At 36.7% G+C, this 16,283-nt stretch overlaps 1 protein-coding gene across 5 annotated transcripts in view; it reads right to left on the bottom strand.

Moving 5' to 3' along the window:
* Positions 1-16,283, bottom strand: part of LOC136759487 (drebrin-like protein B) — an 80,920-nt gene that overhangs the window by 34,119 nt on the left and 30,518 nt on the right. For 3 of the 5 annotated variants that reach the window (XM_066714531.1, XM_066714533.1, XM_066714534.1), the window contains exons 5-9: positions 13,766-13,912; positions 10,302-10,379; positions 8,558-8,709; positions 6,578-6,632; positions 1,878-1,952 (exon numbers count right to left, since the gene is read on the bottom strand). In XM_066714531.1, the coding sequence (XP_066570628.1) occupies positions 1,878-1,952; positions 6,578-6,632; positions 8,558-8,709; positions 10,302-10,379; positions 13,766-13,912 (507 nt within the window). The remainder of the gene's footprint in view (positions 1-1,877; positions 1,953-6,577; positions 6,633-8,557; positions 8,710-10,301; positions 10,380-13,765; positions 13,913-16,283) is intronic. The other 2 variants (XM_066714532.1, XM_066714535.1) reach the window with 1 other exon arrangement.

Genomic DNA, 16,283 nt, shown 5'->3' with positions numbered 1-16,283 from the left:
AACTATAATTATCAAGGAGTAAGAATATGGAGCAGGAAACGCTAACACTCGGTTGACTTGAGTTCCTACTGCGAAGAGAAATTTGTAGTTCCGATACAACCTAGCCTGAAACCCTGAAGGAGTATACATGCTGGCTTTTCAAATCCATTATTTGTTAAGTTTTAGATTGTTTAAAACTTGCTTATATGATAGAACTGATCTGGAAGAGTGGTATACATCAAACATACATACTATAGCAACACTTTTTATGAAAAGATGCATAAAACGAATCTTAGGAACCCTGCTAGCTCCTCTTTAGGTCCCTCTTTTCATGTAAGCAGAAAGACATCAAAAATGTTATGTATAAAAGCCACTATACACTACAGGATTTGTGTAATCTCATTTAAAATACTTGTAGTTAGTTGAATTACAATAAGTCTTCGCTGGTGGGACATACACTGGCTGTATGTCATTGTGAAACTACCCTCCCAAGGCTATACTGAAATAATGATTTGCCTAATCGGAGTGATCATAAATTCAGTTTCAAACAGTTGAACATTTATCTGTAACACATTGTAAGTTAATGAAGTCATGGGCTTAATTATGGGCTCAAATTAGCACCATAATTAACGCATAAAAAAAAAAAAATTATATATATATATATATATATATATATAGTATAATATAATATAATATATATAATAAACCATTTTTTTTTTTTTTTTTTTTTTTTTAGAAAAAACTGGATCCCAACGCCATTTGAGCCCATACATACAGCACTGAAACAAAACACAGGATTCACCGGCTACGTGCACAGTAACATGTTTAATATCATGTTCGTATTAATGTAACCTGCAGAGCACTTTAATTCAGCTGCTCAGATAACACAGCGCCAGACTGATGGAGCTCACATCATTTAGCAAGAGGCACATGGAGGGGCATCGTATTCATTAAGAGCATGTGATGTCCCAGTTTATGTTTAGGTAAGAAACACACACACGCATGCACACACATTTTTTTTTATATATATATATATATATATATATATATATATATATATATATGCATGCACAGTCACCTACTGGCTCCATTGATAAAGATGTGAATAAAGACTGTATAAAATAAACACAAAAAATAAATATGTAGAAAGCGATTGTCCACAACTTTTATTAAAAGCATGCTTTGTTTATAATTCAATTCCGAAGCCATATAGTTGCACCCACTCAGTCTATGGGTCCAATCAGTGGTGAAGTCGGATGTGTTCCATAGTGGTGACTGTGAGACCAGCCCAGCCTCATCACTGATTGGGTTAGGAAGAACCATCACTCAAACCTACTGGACCAAATGGAGACCCAAGTTTCCACATCTCCCTATAAGTCCCGCCCTCACGCCAAAACAGTGCCAAAACTTGTAAACGAAAAAAAAATATCAAAACCACAGAAACTGATGGCGAAAGCAAAGATTGCAGCATCGCGAGCAAAAACAGGGACTGCAGGCGAGTTTTGCTCTCGATTTTACATTATTTGCATTCAAGTTTATTTATTTTTTGGTTTCGATATAAAAAAAAAAAATGTTTACAATTCTATACATTTTGCTTTCGATTTTTTTTTTTTTTAATCTCAAAATCAAGTTTTTTTTTTGTGCTTTTACAATATATATATTTTTTTTAATGTGTTACTTATGGCGCTACTTTGAGCCCATACTTAAGAAATTAGGTAAGCACTCAGTTTGAAGAATTTCTTGACAGCTGTGCTCCAGTATTTTTGTTCCTGCTGCATGACAAATGTGTTGGCCATAGTTAATAGATTTAACTATGGCTACTGTGTGGTCACAACATTTTAAAATCAATAGGCAAGAGGGTTTTTTCAGTGCACACTTTTTCAATTAATTCTACTCACATTGGCTTTCTCCACTGATTCACTGCGTTTGAAGCCCTTCCTCTGGACAGCCTGGTGCTCCCTCTCCTGGTCTTCCTAGCAAATGCACCATAAATATTCAGTATTTACCCATAGAAACAAGACCGTCTCAGAAAACAGGTTATTTCCTCTTTATTAGAATGTGATATTTTGCTGGTTTTAATTATGTTTTTTCTGAACAGCATATTAGCGAGTCCAATTACTGTAATTCCCTATTAATTTCAAATTAGGATCTAGTAATTGTGTAAGCAGTGTTTTATAAAGCAGTATTTTAATATCAGTATTTAAGAAAATGTATGTTTTAGAGCTTGCACTGGATGTTTCTTCATAAAGAACATTAAATGTGCGGATGTCAGATAATTTGATAAGGTGGTAAAAGGCCCATAAAGATGTTAACAGAAGTATAATTGTACACTGTAAATAACATTTACACTACTTATCTAAAGCTGCAACAGACACTAACATTTCTCAATGGAAAAGCAATAAGTGAGGCTTTTTCTATATACAATGACTTGCAAAAGTCTTGCACACAAGTTATAATATATGGATGTTGTGACCATCAAAAAATTTCCAATAGTCTCCAAGAATGCTGTCTACCATTACAACAAGTTTGAACTGTTGTTAATATAGCTTAATTTGAGTTTGTCATTAAGCTATTTCAAATTAATTAGATTCTTCATGAATTTGTGGATTCATAGTAAACCATACATGAGCAGCAAATAAGTAATAGCCAATACATCACAATTACCAATCAAATCTATTTGACTCTGTGACATGGCTGTAAGTGGGGATGGGATTGCCCCTCCATCAGCTGGTCATCCTCCTAACTGGATGCAACTGAAGCGGTGAGGGCAGTCACAATCAGCACCACACCACAGCTGTTCCTCACCTTATTAAACACTTCTCTCCTTTTCTTTAGTAGACTGACACAGAACGCAAGCGCTGGCCCTTGGTGTGTACAGAAGAGCTCCGTTTGCAAGAAGCCGTGAATCAAGAACCCCTGCGTTTTTTTGTTTCTTTTTGAAGTTTATTTTACTTTGCGGTTTCTAAACCCTTCACAGCGTTTGAAGACTCCTCTGTGAGGGGATACATCATTTTATTTTACTGCAAAACAAAAGATTTCCAATAAAAACATCTATCAACTTGAACCCCAGCTGACCCATTGTCATTCTGTGACAGACTTATTATCGGGTATTTCTCATTCAAATGTGTTATGCGCTACACATCAGTATAACTAAAAGTCTACTAAAAACTTTGAGTGAAATGGCTTGTATTCTCTGTTCTGTTGTTATGACTATTACATTGCCTGTCTGACATTATTATTGAAGAAATAGCATTTTTATTATTATTGGGTTCGGAAGGTTTATGTAGCTTTCTATTAGTGCATGTATTCCTTCTCAGTGGTAGGAACAGTGTCCAGGTGACGCGTTTCTAGCAGAAAACAGCGCAGTGCCTAAACGTTAGCCTATTGACATTGTGAGACTCGGTTGTGTTATTTATACCAGTGCAGTTAAATTAAAAATTAAAAATTAAAACAAAGAACACTTTCCATTCCAAACCAATGGTTTCCAAATGCAGTTTCCACTTTACCACAGGTACACCAAAATGTCTTAAGATGACCCTATTGATGTTAACTAATGCATAAGGAGCACTAGTAATGCACTGATAAGTCATGAACAGTTTCCACTACATCAGGCACTTCCAAAAGGGTTAATTAATTCACAAATTAGCTTACCGTAATGTGCGATAACTCTTAATCCATTAATAAGGCATAAATCATAAATTTAAAGCACACAACACACACAGATGTCCCCGGATGGTACCCACCATTCTCAACCTGTTTTGCAGAGGAAGATGGCAGCAAGTTAAGTCATACCTCCATTAAAGCCCTGTTCATTCATCTCAACACTTACTACTACTACTTTGTTGTGAGAATATAATAATTCCTGTTAAATCCTGCTAAATCATTGCTCATTAACCATGATGCACAAAGGTCCTAATAAACATCTAATAAACCATTTGCTGATTAATTAGTTAACATGAATAAGCACTGATCATGTTTAGTAAAAATAACAATATTTTCCTATATAAAATGTTATTTCATAAGATCATTACATTCATCTTGGAAAATCTGGTGACTACTTTAACAACTCTTAGGATTAACAAAAATCTAAATATGTTTAACAAAGTAATGTGTTCATGTTAGTTACTGCGTCCAAATATCCAGATATGAAGACAAACCAATACATAAATTCATGCAGGAGTTCATTCATTAGTTACCCACTGACAAATTGCTTTTCATAACTTGTTGATGCATTGGTTACTGGCTTGTTCATGTTAACTAACATTATAAGCTAATGTGTGATAAGGGGTGCTAATTGTAAAGTGTTACCAAACATTAGTAATCATTATTTAAAAACAACAAAAAAGGAATAATCATTAATTATTTAACAAAAAAATTGAAATGAGGAATTAGTAACCATTACTTTTTCAATAACCATGAATCGGAAATGAGTAAAAATAAGGAATAAGCAACCAACAGAATTGGTTACACAAGTTGCCAAAGACAGTTAGAGGACAGGTGAGGAAGAGAGCTATTATATTGTGTTTCTACTTTCATAGAGTCATAGCATTCCTAATCTTGTTTTAGTTTGCCTTAATTGTAGTTAATTCCGTACAGCTGCTGTGTTGGTTAAAGTACATAGATTGAAGGACAGGTGATCTAGTCGAGGAATTTGGAGGTGGAGTCATTTAGGTGTCAATTGGTGACAGTTAGCTAAAGTAAAAAAGGTACTTAAGCGCCTTGCCGAAGACAGACACTTGACAGGCGAGAGCTATTTTGTTGGCTTTTGTACTTTCATATGAGGGGCCGTACAAGCCATCATTCATTCTCCTTTCACATACATACATTTTCACACACATTCATACTTTTGCTCTCATGCACATGCAGTCAATGTATACATGTAATATTATATATAATATATGGATGTAAGAAGAAAATATATGTATGTGAGAGGAGAATGTATGCATGTGCGAGAGAGTACAGTGGAAATGGAAGGAGTATAGTGGAAACGTAAGGCAGGTCATTTAGCGCACTGTGATTGGCTGAGAAACTTTTACTGGGTCATGTTCAGGTGACGCTCAGTGTGGACGGTTAAAATTAGCGAGCACAGAAATACAACTTGTACGTGCAAAACTACACTTAGTTTTTATTTTACAATTCAATTTGCACGATTGATCTCCATTCTCATCACACATGGCTGACCACAAGGCAGCAGAGGCAGAGTCTACAAAAGCTTAACGTGGTTTATGCCAAGACTAACACTTTCCAAACTGTTACACAAAGGATTGAATGTTTAAAGTGTCGTGTTAGCCCTAGCCAGACGTAACTCGCGTGTTTTAATGCACTTTAAAATGTAACCATTTATATTCAAACTTTATAATTAACTAGACTGGCACCACCCAGGCTGATAGACACAATATGTAATGTTCAAATTGATATTAAAAGCAAAAGTAACTTGTTAAGCCTTGTTGTAGCGAAGTGTGAATTGTGCTTCATATTGAAAGCTTATATGTGGTTATTGGTTATTAAGTGAAGCACTTAGATCCTGGCTTTACTAACGACAAGACCCGCACCTACCAGTCCTATACAAATGAAGAGGCGTTTAACTTAACACAGTCAATATCAACTTCACGTCAGTCTTGTCATTTATTAAATCTGGATATCAATGGTTAAGTTTTAAGTACAGTAAACCACATTAAGCACAATGCAGCTTGGCTACAATAATATAGGGCTTAGAAAAGACAAGACAGTTCAGCTTTTTACATTACATTTGTCATTTAGCTGACGCTCTTATCCAGGGCGACTTACATTTGTACCCATTTATACAGCTGGGCATTTTACTGGAGCAATCTAAGTGAAGTACCTTGCTCGAGGGTACAACAGCATTATCCCACCCGAGATTAGAACCCACAACCTGCCTGTGCTGCCGTGTGGCCAGCCATGTGTGATGAGAATGGAGATCGATAGTGTGGTGATCATCTAGGATGCCTGATCTACACGCTATGTTTGAGTCCATGTGAAAACAGTCAAAAAGAACAGCGATTGAACAAGCACTGAATTTAATTGTAAGCATAAAATAAAAACCATAAGTATAGTTTTGCACATACAAGTTGCATTTCTGTGCTCGCTAATTTTAACTGTCCACGCTGACTGTGACCTGAACATGACCCAGTACAAGCTTCTCAGCCAATCACAGCGCGATAAATGACCTGCCTTCCGTTTCCACTATACTCTCTCACACATGTATACATTCTCCTCTCACATACATATATTTTCTTCTTACATCCATATATTATATATAATATTACATGTATACATTGACTGCATGTGCATGAGAGCAAAAGTATGAATGTGAGTGAAAATATATGTATGTGAGAGGAGAATGTATGTATGTGCGAGTGACAATATATGTATGTGAAAGGAGAATGTATGTATGTGAGAAGCCCAGAATGAATAATGGCTTGTACAGCCCCTCATACAGATTTAGCTTATTGATATATCAGAGTAGAAAATGAAAAATGTAGGGATTTTACAAAGTGGTGTACATCAGGCACAAATATGCCAATACTTGTACTGTGTCTTGATTGTAAAGCAATAATTTGAAAATTCAGTCACTCACCCACTGCTGTTTCTCCTGGTCTCTGTCCTGAGTATCCTGCTTCTGCTGGTTCTTCCTGTCAAGCAGAGTTCAATAGTACTCTGTTGGAAAAATACTTACAGAAATATTGCCAGTAGCTCCATGAGGAGCAGCACTTAAATGGACTTAGATGTGGAGATATGGATGCCAGTCTATGGATGATAGAGCATTCTGTAGTGATGGCCCTCAAATTCAAATGCTGACCATTTATGCATGGATTTAATTTAATCTTTTGATTTTATTCTTAGTGTATCCATATTTTATATTGTAAAGTATGTTGTATTTTATACATTTTGTTCAGTCTTAAATGTGAAGTAAAGTATTGAGTCTGTGAAAAAGTCGTGGTTTATAAAATAAATATTTTACAAATGGAAAAAACGTAAGATACTAGCAGGTGGATTTTAAAAAGGTGCAAGTCTCGTTGTGTGTGTGTAACTGCATTTGTGCTCCACTAAGTTCTCTGTGTCAATTTGTACATTGCCTAAGCAAACTGTTGAATAAAACATGTTGTTAATGAGAAGCACAGGTAACTTACGTTGGTAGTTTCAAATTTTAAGCACAACGTATCATCCCTCACAGCCTGGTTGAACTAAGTCAAGGTAATATGTGGTGCAAGTCCAAGCTGCTATTCTTTATATCTAATTTGTTCCTGCAAAAAATGGCTTTCCAGGTGCTCTGGTGGCAAAGTTGACAGACTATATACTGAAAACATTATGGATGCTACTGAGCAGCAAATATTACGAAAATACCGATTCAACAAACAGACCATTTTAGATATATGTGACATTGTGCACAGTGATCTAGAAATCACCCACCAGAAGGAATCATGCAATTCCTGTATTGACTATTAACACATTTTTTTTGCCTACGAGCTGTCACAGACCTCTAAATCGAACGGTGACCGACAAGGTATTTCACAGTCCTGATTATCAAAATGTATTGCGGAAGTCACGGATGCTTTGATTAACAAATTCTGAATGTAGTTCGTCACTTGTTTCAGCATGACACACTACATTCGCTTTCTGATTTCAGAAAGAGATCAAGTAAAGACCAAACGTGAGTTTTACATCTCGTCTGGAATCCCAAAAGGTCATGGGATGTATAGACAGGATTAATTTTCCAATAACATGACCAAACATCAATGAGGCTGCATTCAGAAATCACAAACTGGATTACTCCTTAAATGTGTAAATAATGTGACCATCAATGTATCATTACAAATATTCTCACAAACTACCCTGGATTATATCACGTATTCTCGTTTTACTAAACAATGATGCATATCAGAACACATACATTAACAGCAGTGTTATTCACATTCTTAACTCAAAACATTCTCATATCCAGATGATTCATAAATAAAGTGTTAACCCTTGATAGTGTGCATTAAATGAACATGAACTGTACTTACATTAATTTACACATTTAGGGCTTGCAAACGATTGCTGAAAGTAGATCTGTATATGTTAGTTGCATTGGTCTTGAAAATAAATAGAAAGCCCTATTCATTCACACATTACTCTCACCCAGAGACAGTGATTAAAGTTACTACCCAATATCTCCAATACAAGAAAACATGCACAATTTGCTGGGTGGTGTTCCATCTTCACTTCCATCCACTGCAAACCTGAGCGCACGCCTCATTTAAATAGGGTGGTTAATTGCAAATTAGCTGTATTAATGAGGCGTACACTTGGTTCCACCTGGCGCAAGTTACAGCTGCGTTCTGTTGCATTGCCAGGTGTAGAGGCCTGCGATCTTTTACAATTGCCGACTAAAAGCGGAACACAAGGTGAGTGTAGCATTTGAATGCAAGTACGGCAAGACTGCACCCTCCAGATGTTAGTGTCAGAGCTCCACTTCTCACTATGCAGTTCAAGAAAACAACCAAGGCATCACTTCAGAAGATAACCAAATCAAAATGATCTGTTTATCTGCTAGGGCAAACAAGAGTTCTCTTACTTCTGCTGATCAATCTGGCTAGCCCTTTCCTTGTCTCGCTTCTCTCTTTCTGTTGCCTCCAGAGATTCTCTTGCCTTCCTCTCTTGATCCAAACGCTGCCTCTCCTCCTCCACCTTTAGACGCTCTTCCTGCCGCCGCTTCTCTTCATCTTTCTGATGAACAAAATGAGTTGAATGGTTTGAAAATGCACAAGAAACGTATTTTTTCTGAAAAGGACACTTTCCTCAATTTACATAACCCGGTTCAGTACACTATGGCTACATCCACATTGAGCACAAGCAACATAAGTATAAGTCAGTGCAAGCTTCCATATCAGATGTAGCTTTGTGAAGTTATATACATTGTATAATTTTTTCCCATCATGTGATTCAGAGGAAACTGACCATTCAGGAGCAAAGTTAACGCCCGGGGCCGGTTGCATAAACAGACTTGTAAGTCATACTAACGCTAAACACTCCTTTGACTGGTCTTACTTAGTCAATCACTCATTGTAGTCTCTGGCAAGCAGTTTCCATGGAAAAAAACTGAGTTAGCCTGGGGGTGAGGTTAACTTTTCAGGCTAAGTCTTAATTTTTATGCAGCTGACTAACTTGCATTAGACTATTCTAATAGTCAAATTAAGACTAGTCAAATGGTTTAGACTAGTCTAATATAGTTTTATGCAACTGGCCCCCGTATACACATGGACACAATCCTCAAAACAACAAGCAACAGCATAGGCAGATTTATGAGGTATAGCACAATTGAACATTAAATTATAAAAAATCACACAGATTTTAATGCAGAAGTCATTGTTAGAAGGTGCATTTATAAGCATCTACACTTATTTTAACTAGGTTAGGTGCATTACCAAATGATGTATTAATAAGCAAAAGTAAAGGTACCGATTGGAAAAAACTTTTTACTGCCTTTATTAAAAATAAATGCTTTCAACCATCATGAACATTAATTTTAAGCTCTCTTTCATTTGTTAAATAAATAATACTGTAGCACAAACAACTGACATGATAATTTTTGCAATTTATCTTTGAATCTTAGACAAAACAAAACAATTACATATTAAGCACCAACACAAGCTGGACCAACCGTGTAGTAAAACCTTTATAAAAATATAGGGAAAAAAGATGCCAAGTTAATAATAATAATAATAATAATAATAATAATAATAATAATAATAATATCGATATAATAAAAAGGGGGACAATTACTAGCTAAGGCAGTAAGTTTATTTGACCCTAACTGTAAAGCACAAATTGAGAAATTTTGCATGTGTAAAAGAAAATTAGTATATTGTTTGAAATGACTAGCATTAACTCATGCATGCTCAAATTTAAATTGAACAGTGGGACACATTTTGTTATTAGTCTAATCAGGAGCTTTGACCACACCCTAATGGTAAGACTGAGAAATCACCCAAACTTGAAACAGTACATGTGGAAAAAACTTGAGATTGTTACTTTCTTTTGAAACTTCTACTTTTGAAATCATTTAAAAATTGTATATTTAACATTACAAAGCATACATACAGGAGTGAATATTACACATCACTAACCTCAAGCCTGTTTCAATTTACATTGGAACCAAGAAATACAGAAAACTACAGAATATGCACACTCACAATGTAAATACTCACAGCTCAATATATCTATACTTTGTAAAATAAAAATTAAAGTAAATCTAAAACTAAATTGCAAGATTAATGTCAGAAATAACATGAATCAGAGTTAAGGAGACCAGCTCCTACCTCAGCCTGGGCCCAGAAATTATCCTTGTTGGTCCTTTTAATTTCAGACATTGCATTGGTCTTCTGATACACCGATCCCTGGGGGGAAAAAAAGATTTATAACCAGTTACACGCATATATGCACACTTTCAACATTACATATTGTGATGGGGGCATCACAATTAATGTAAATATGGTAATACATCTGTGTTTATTATAAATAGGGTAAGAGGTATTATGTATTTTTGGTTTCGGATAGTACTTTAAATTGCTTGCGAATTAGAGGATTATGGGGTGAACTGATATTTAACATTTAAATCCTTGGCCTTAAATACTAGGCTACATGAAGAAAAAGTAAGATCTGTGTAACTGTAATTGAGTCGTCTGATGTAAAAATTTATATTTTGTTCTACCAATCTATTAGTTGATTGTGTTTTATGTGCTATATCCTTGTAGCTATAAATTCTTGAGAAAACAAAACCCGGAAGTAATTGATTATGGCAAAATGACAAGTTTGTCATCTCAATAGTATCTCTGAAAAATCTATCAAGCATTACTCTGCTTTGGTACAGTACTCATAGATAAAGCCCACTCTGCCTATATTAATCAATCAAATATTTGCAAATATTCATATGGGATACTTATTATGTAACAAAATACATATTAGAATTACTCAGATCATTTTAAAAGTGTAACTACTTTGAGACTATAAGCAAAAGCCAGTGCAGAAAAATACATACTTACAAACACTCATAAGCAAACACTTTCAAACAATGACAACAGGAGAACATAGTAAAATTTGACCTTGAAGGAAATGTCAAAGGTGAAATTCAGGATCATATGTTGAAAGCCCATACATGGTTTCCTATATGCATTATATATAGACCGTGGGCCTCTCCTCTCTGTGAATTGTTATAGAGCGAAAAGTGGACAAGAGGTCAAAGGTCAAATCTAAGGACATTCAAATTATATCCAATACTAGCCCAGTGAAGGTGTCAGCTAAAGACAAGGTTACAATAATCTCACATGTAGATCATGCTGTGAGCTCACCAGAGCAGACATCAAACTGAACTAACCTCATTAGCTCACAGTGCGAGTTCACTGTGACAGTCACTATGACCTTTCAGCAGGGGGTGCTAAAGATCCTCCATTTAAATAAGATGGTGAACTCCGCCTAATTTACACGGAAACATTCCTGTTACCCGAAACAGAATTGTTTAGCAGTTGCCAAAGTCAATGAACAAGTGAGAGAGAAAGCTATTTTGTTGTGTTTCTTAGCATTCCAATTCTTGTTTTTAGTTTTGCCTTAATCTTATTCCTAATTATTCGAGGAAGATTTAATCTGTGAACGTTGTCAGCATGTTGAGGTCCTAGAGACCAAAGTCCATGATCTTGAGGCTCAGTTTGCTAATCTGCACTGTATTAGTGATATGGATGAATTGGTCAATCAGCTCATTAGAGCCCTAAGAGCAGGAAAGTGCAGAGAACTGCTGTGTTACAGTAGGTCTTAACCACAGAAAAGGGCATGCACACAGCTTAGAAGAGACAACCCAAGAGGTAGAAATGCCAAACAGGTTCCAACTAGTTGGACAGTGACAGCTCAGAGGGTAAGTATTCATAGTTTGATCTCAACAAACATTCAGTCCAGAAAAATAAATAAATTAATAAAATCACAATTAATCTCACAAATTTGGGCTTTCTATTGGCACATTTTTTGAAGTTAGTCACCCAAAACATAACGCTGAATAGTGAAGAATGCTGGGAAATGTCTGAAAATGCTTTATACGATTGTTATATCCTTAACTCAAGGACACTGAGTTATGTATTTTTACAAGGAAAATGTGTTGTCCTAGCGGACTGATATTGTTACTCGGAATGATATACTGTGAGATTTCATATGGGATGATATCTAAAGACAGTCTCAGCAACAAAGATGTACTTTAAAAAAAAAAAAAAAAAAATCTGTATTTAACAGAGAGTGAGTCACTAAATAGATCTTTTTTGTTTTTTAATTAACAGTAAATAATCAGAAATGAGCAAATTGCTTTGATGCAGTACAATTCCACTCAAGGCATATGCTTGGTATCTGGTAGTATTTTATATAGAAATGTACTGGAAACAATTAATGTACCACTTGCAGCAGACGACAGAGGCGGTCCGTGGTGTAACCAGAACGCCATTAAAATGCAAGTATAATCCTAAAACAAAAACAAAAAACAAGAAAAATTGTGTTCAAATCCTTAAACACAGTTGCATAGACCTAAATAAGCTACACAGTAAGTTAAGATACGTATAGATTATATAGAGAGTGATATTGTGGAGTTAGGGATGGGCCATTTGGTGTGTGTGTGACTTACAGTTCAGCCCAAATGGTAGCTAGAAATTGAATACTCTGTTTCATGTGTTTTAAGTGGTATTGTTCAAATACAACACATTTAGAAGCCTGAATGATGCAGCAAATCGACAAAACATTTAGTGACAGTAAGTGCAAATTAAATTAGAATACCTAACTCAGGTGGTTAAATTCAAACATTTAGATTTTTTTCTCATTCCCTTCATTTAGCGGCTCACCCTCACAGCCACATCTAAACACATCGACAGATCAAATAGGAGTCACATTGGCCGCAGCATAAAGCAATCAACTGGCTCTCTCAAACTATATCCCATTAAATTTAATCAGATTGCCGATTTATTGTGACAGTAATAAGCAAACTCGGGTAAATTAACAAAATTCAAGTACTGTCACAAACTTGAAAATACCACATTACAATTCAAGCATTTTCAAGGATTTCAAGCACCTGTACAAACCCTGGATGTGGAATTTTGCCAATATAATAAGATTAAGTAATATGTGAGTTATTTTACTGTCTTTTTTATTCTTGCTTGACTTGCAGCACTCTGGGTATGAGAAGATCACTTTATAAATAAAATGCATTAATATTAATATTGTAGATGAGGCAGTAAAGAAACAGTGGCAGAAAAGGCTATGTACTTTGTGCGGTTTTAATGGATCTAATGTGCAACGTCCTTGACGGACAATTTTTCGGGTGATGCACTGCAAATAACGTCAGATCCAGTGCGCAATGGCCTTTACCGTACTGAGCTGTCAACATCCTCATCTTGGCTCCAAGGTTTTCTCTTCAGGTGCTGTCCTGTGCCGTGTTTGTTCAGCTTTGCACATTTTCAGCAAATGGGGCACAATGCAAAGTGCTCCCATACTTTAGAACACTTACATGACTTTCCATGCGTGTAGCTGCAGCCTCCTTTATCTTTTAATGTTTTTTTTGTTTTTTTTGTAGCTGGGCCCCACGTAGACCCAACTAATTGACAATGAAATTCATTGCCAACTATTTTTAATTGTCAACATTAACGATTAGTTGTTGCAGCCCTAATACACAGTGATTTTTGTTTTTATTATTATTCTGCACCCTACAAAGAAGTTTGGAAGGTGTGCGTTTGTTAGGACACCGTGACAAGATCCTTACCACTGGTCCCTGTGGTCCCGAGTCTCGGAAGCGATTAGATTCCTTATGGAAACTGTAGTTGGCACCTGATGCTTTGGCCACTTTCTGCATGATGACCTCAGGCTCCACATCCTCCTCCGCACGAGCATTGACTGTCACATGGGCCCCCTGGAAAAAAACAGCCGTCATTTCACCAAACTGAAAAAGTATAAGTACTCACCCACACTTACATGGCACACCCCTCACAGGAAAATGACGACATATATGGACGCTGCAATTCACTGAATCTGAGTAATGGTTACCCTCATACGTGACCAGTAGTAAAATAAGTACGGGGATATATACATTTTAAACTCACCAGGTCTATTCCAAATGTGAACATCAAAAGAGAAGTTTAGAAAATGATAATAATACAGTTGAGTTATCATCTATAATAACACTATGCAACACATTTTTTGTTCCTGGGTGGTAAGTGTTATTTCCTAATTGCTTATGCCTCAAAAGTATAGAAAATGGCTATTATTCACCACAAACTTTGCTTTTGTGACCAGGACAGTGATATTTAGAAATGTACCTATTTCCAATGAGAAAATGGGCGAATTTGTGAATTTATGACTTAGAATGACACTTGACCTGGGTGGCAGTTGTGCCAGTGGTGTAGCACCCTTGATAACATTTTCAAATTGGAGCTGGTCAAATGTTAGAGAAGATGTTTTGCATACAGCACCAGTCCACACTCAAACAAGATATCCCTCAACCTTTTGTAATGACTCCTCATTCAAATCATGGGACTCTGCTAAATGTTCTAGGTATTTTTCAGGATCACATGTGAGAGCAGCATGGTTTTGTCCCAATTTTACTGTGAGCATAATCTCCAGTGAGTATAAGTATCTTCACAAGAACCCGACACAAACTTAGACCTAGCCTCTCAGCAAGAATGTGCAGTGGTAGGTGTCTTCTACGCTCACGAGAGCCAAATTCCACCCACAGCTCACGTAGACCTCTCACCACTCCATGAAAAAAGGCAGTAGCCTTACCACTGCATCTGTGTCATTAGATAATCACTAGAAGTTTACAGCCTCGGGCCACCTCCCATGCACAATGAACAGGGCTCCAGATAGCGCCTAAAACGGTCCAAAAATATTTATTTGCAACTGATATTTTTGCTCAGATCGCCACTGACGATAAAATAAATTTACACATTATGATTTTAAAATGTGCTTGTAAAATGTCTTTTTACTTTCGTGTTCTGTGAGAAAATGAGACCCTGCAAGTATGAGTGAAGAAGAGGGCATGGTGGCCAAGTGGCAAGGCGTCGGTCTTGTAAGTTTGAGTAAAGAAAAAAAAAAAAAAAAAAAAAACTTTCACCAAGTTGAAGTTCAAGAGCAAAAAAAAAGCACGGAGAAAGCATGTCAAAACGAAAAATATCTGACTTTTTCAAATCTCAATCCTCATCTCTGTCAAGCACCAATGCTGATGGCACACCTGCAGGATCCAGTTGTGCTAGCATGCGTGAGATGGAAAACGACGGAGATGCCCGAGTACAACACCCAAGTAAAAGTGCAGAAAGGCATTTCAAAACGTCATGGATTCAAGAGTTTACATGGCTCAGGTACGACCAAGGCACACAGACAATGTTTTGTGACTTTTGTTCCAAAGCGTGACCATGTAATCGCAACGAGTGCTCCACAAAAATCACCGCTAGCACGGGCGGTGTCTCGTGCATGCGAATTACATGACGAGAAAGAATGGAAGGAGCTTAACTTTTTTTTTATTGTATACTGCAGGCACATTTTAACGTTAACATGGATGCCTCAGGTGGAGTAGGTGCACTCCTAAGGGGAGAAATAGGCGAACACATTCTTTCCTTTCACTGTATGCCAAACAGACTGGAATTAGCCATGTTGGGTGTTCAGAGGTCTCTTCCAATGGTGGAAAAGGTCTATGACTTACTACAGCTGGTATGGAAAACATACCATTTCAGCCCCAAAAGCAAGTGGGAGTTGAAAGCAATCGGTATGGAGTTAGGCTGCGCCATATGAACACCTTCTGCAATGAAGACCCAGCACTGGTTGCCTCACATTTACCGGGTCAGAGTCAAAAGTTGGCCAGTGCAAACGTGGCTTTTCATTTCAAAACAGGATAAAATCAAAAGTACGCAATTCACTTCATGTGTCAACCTTGGAAGACTTGATCAGGATCAGCACAGAGGGCCCATTACTTGAACAGTTTGATCCTGAACCATGTGTCAAATGCTGGCTTTCTGCAAAAAAAAGAGGAGGAGGAGGCCAAACTACACCCAGTGGCCAAGTGATGCTGACATAATTATGGTCAGTGATACTGAATCAGAGTCAGAATAAAGAACCGTTCTTAGAGACTGTATATAGTTCTCAAGTTGGAAAAGACGTTCAGTTCCCGCTTTAAGTGAACTTCAGTTCCCAGGACATCCACAAAGTGGGTTAAAATGCTGATGTTGTAAAAGGAGGGCAGATGCACACATGACAGGATGACCAAGTAAGTAAAACATTTAAAGTGCAAG

The sequence above is a fragment of the Amia ocellicauda genome, chromosome 9 (assembly GCF_036373705.1).
Source record: "Amia ocellicauda isolate fAmiCal2 chromosome 9, fAmiCal2.hap1, whole genome shotgun sequence".
NCBI lineage: Eukaryota > Metazoa > Chordata > Actinopteri > Amiiformes > Amiidae > Amia > Amia ocellicauda.
Note: the sequence above shows the minus strand (reverse complement) of the source record. Positions and strands in the feature narration are given on the sequence as shown.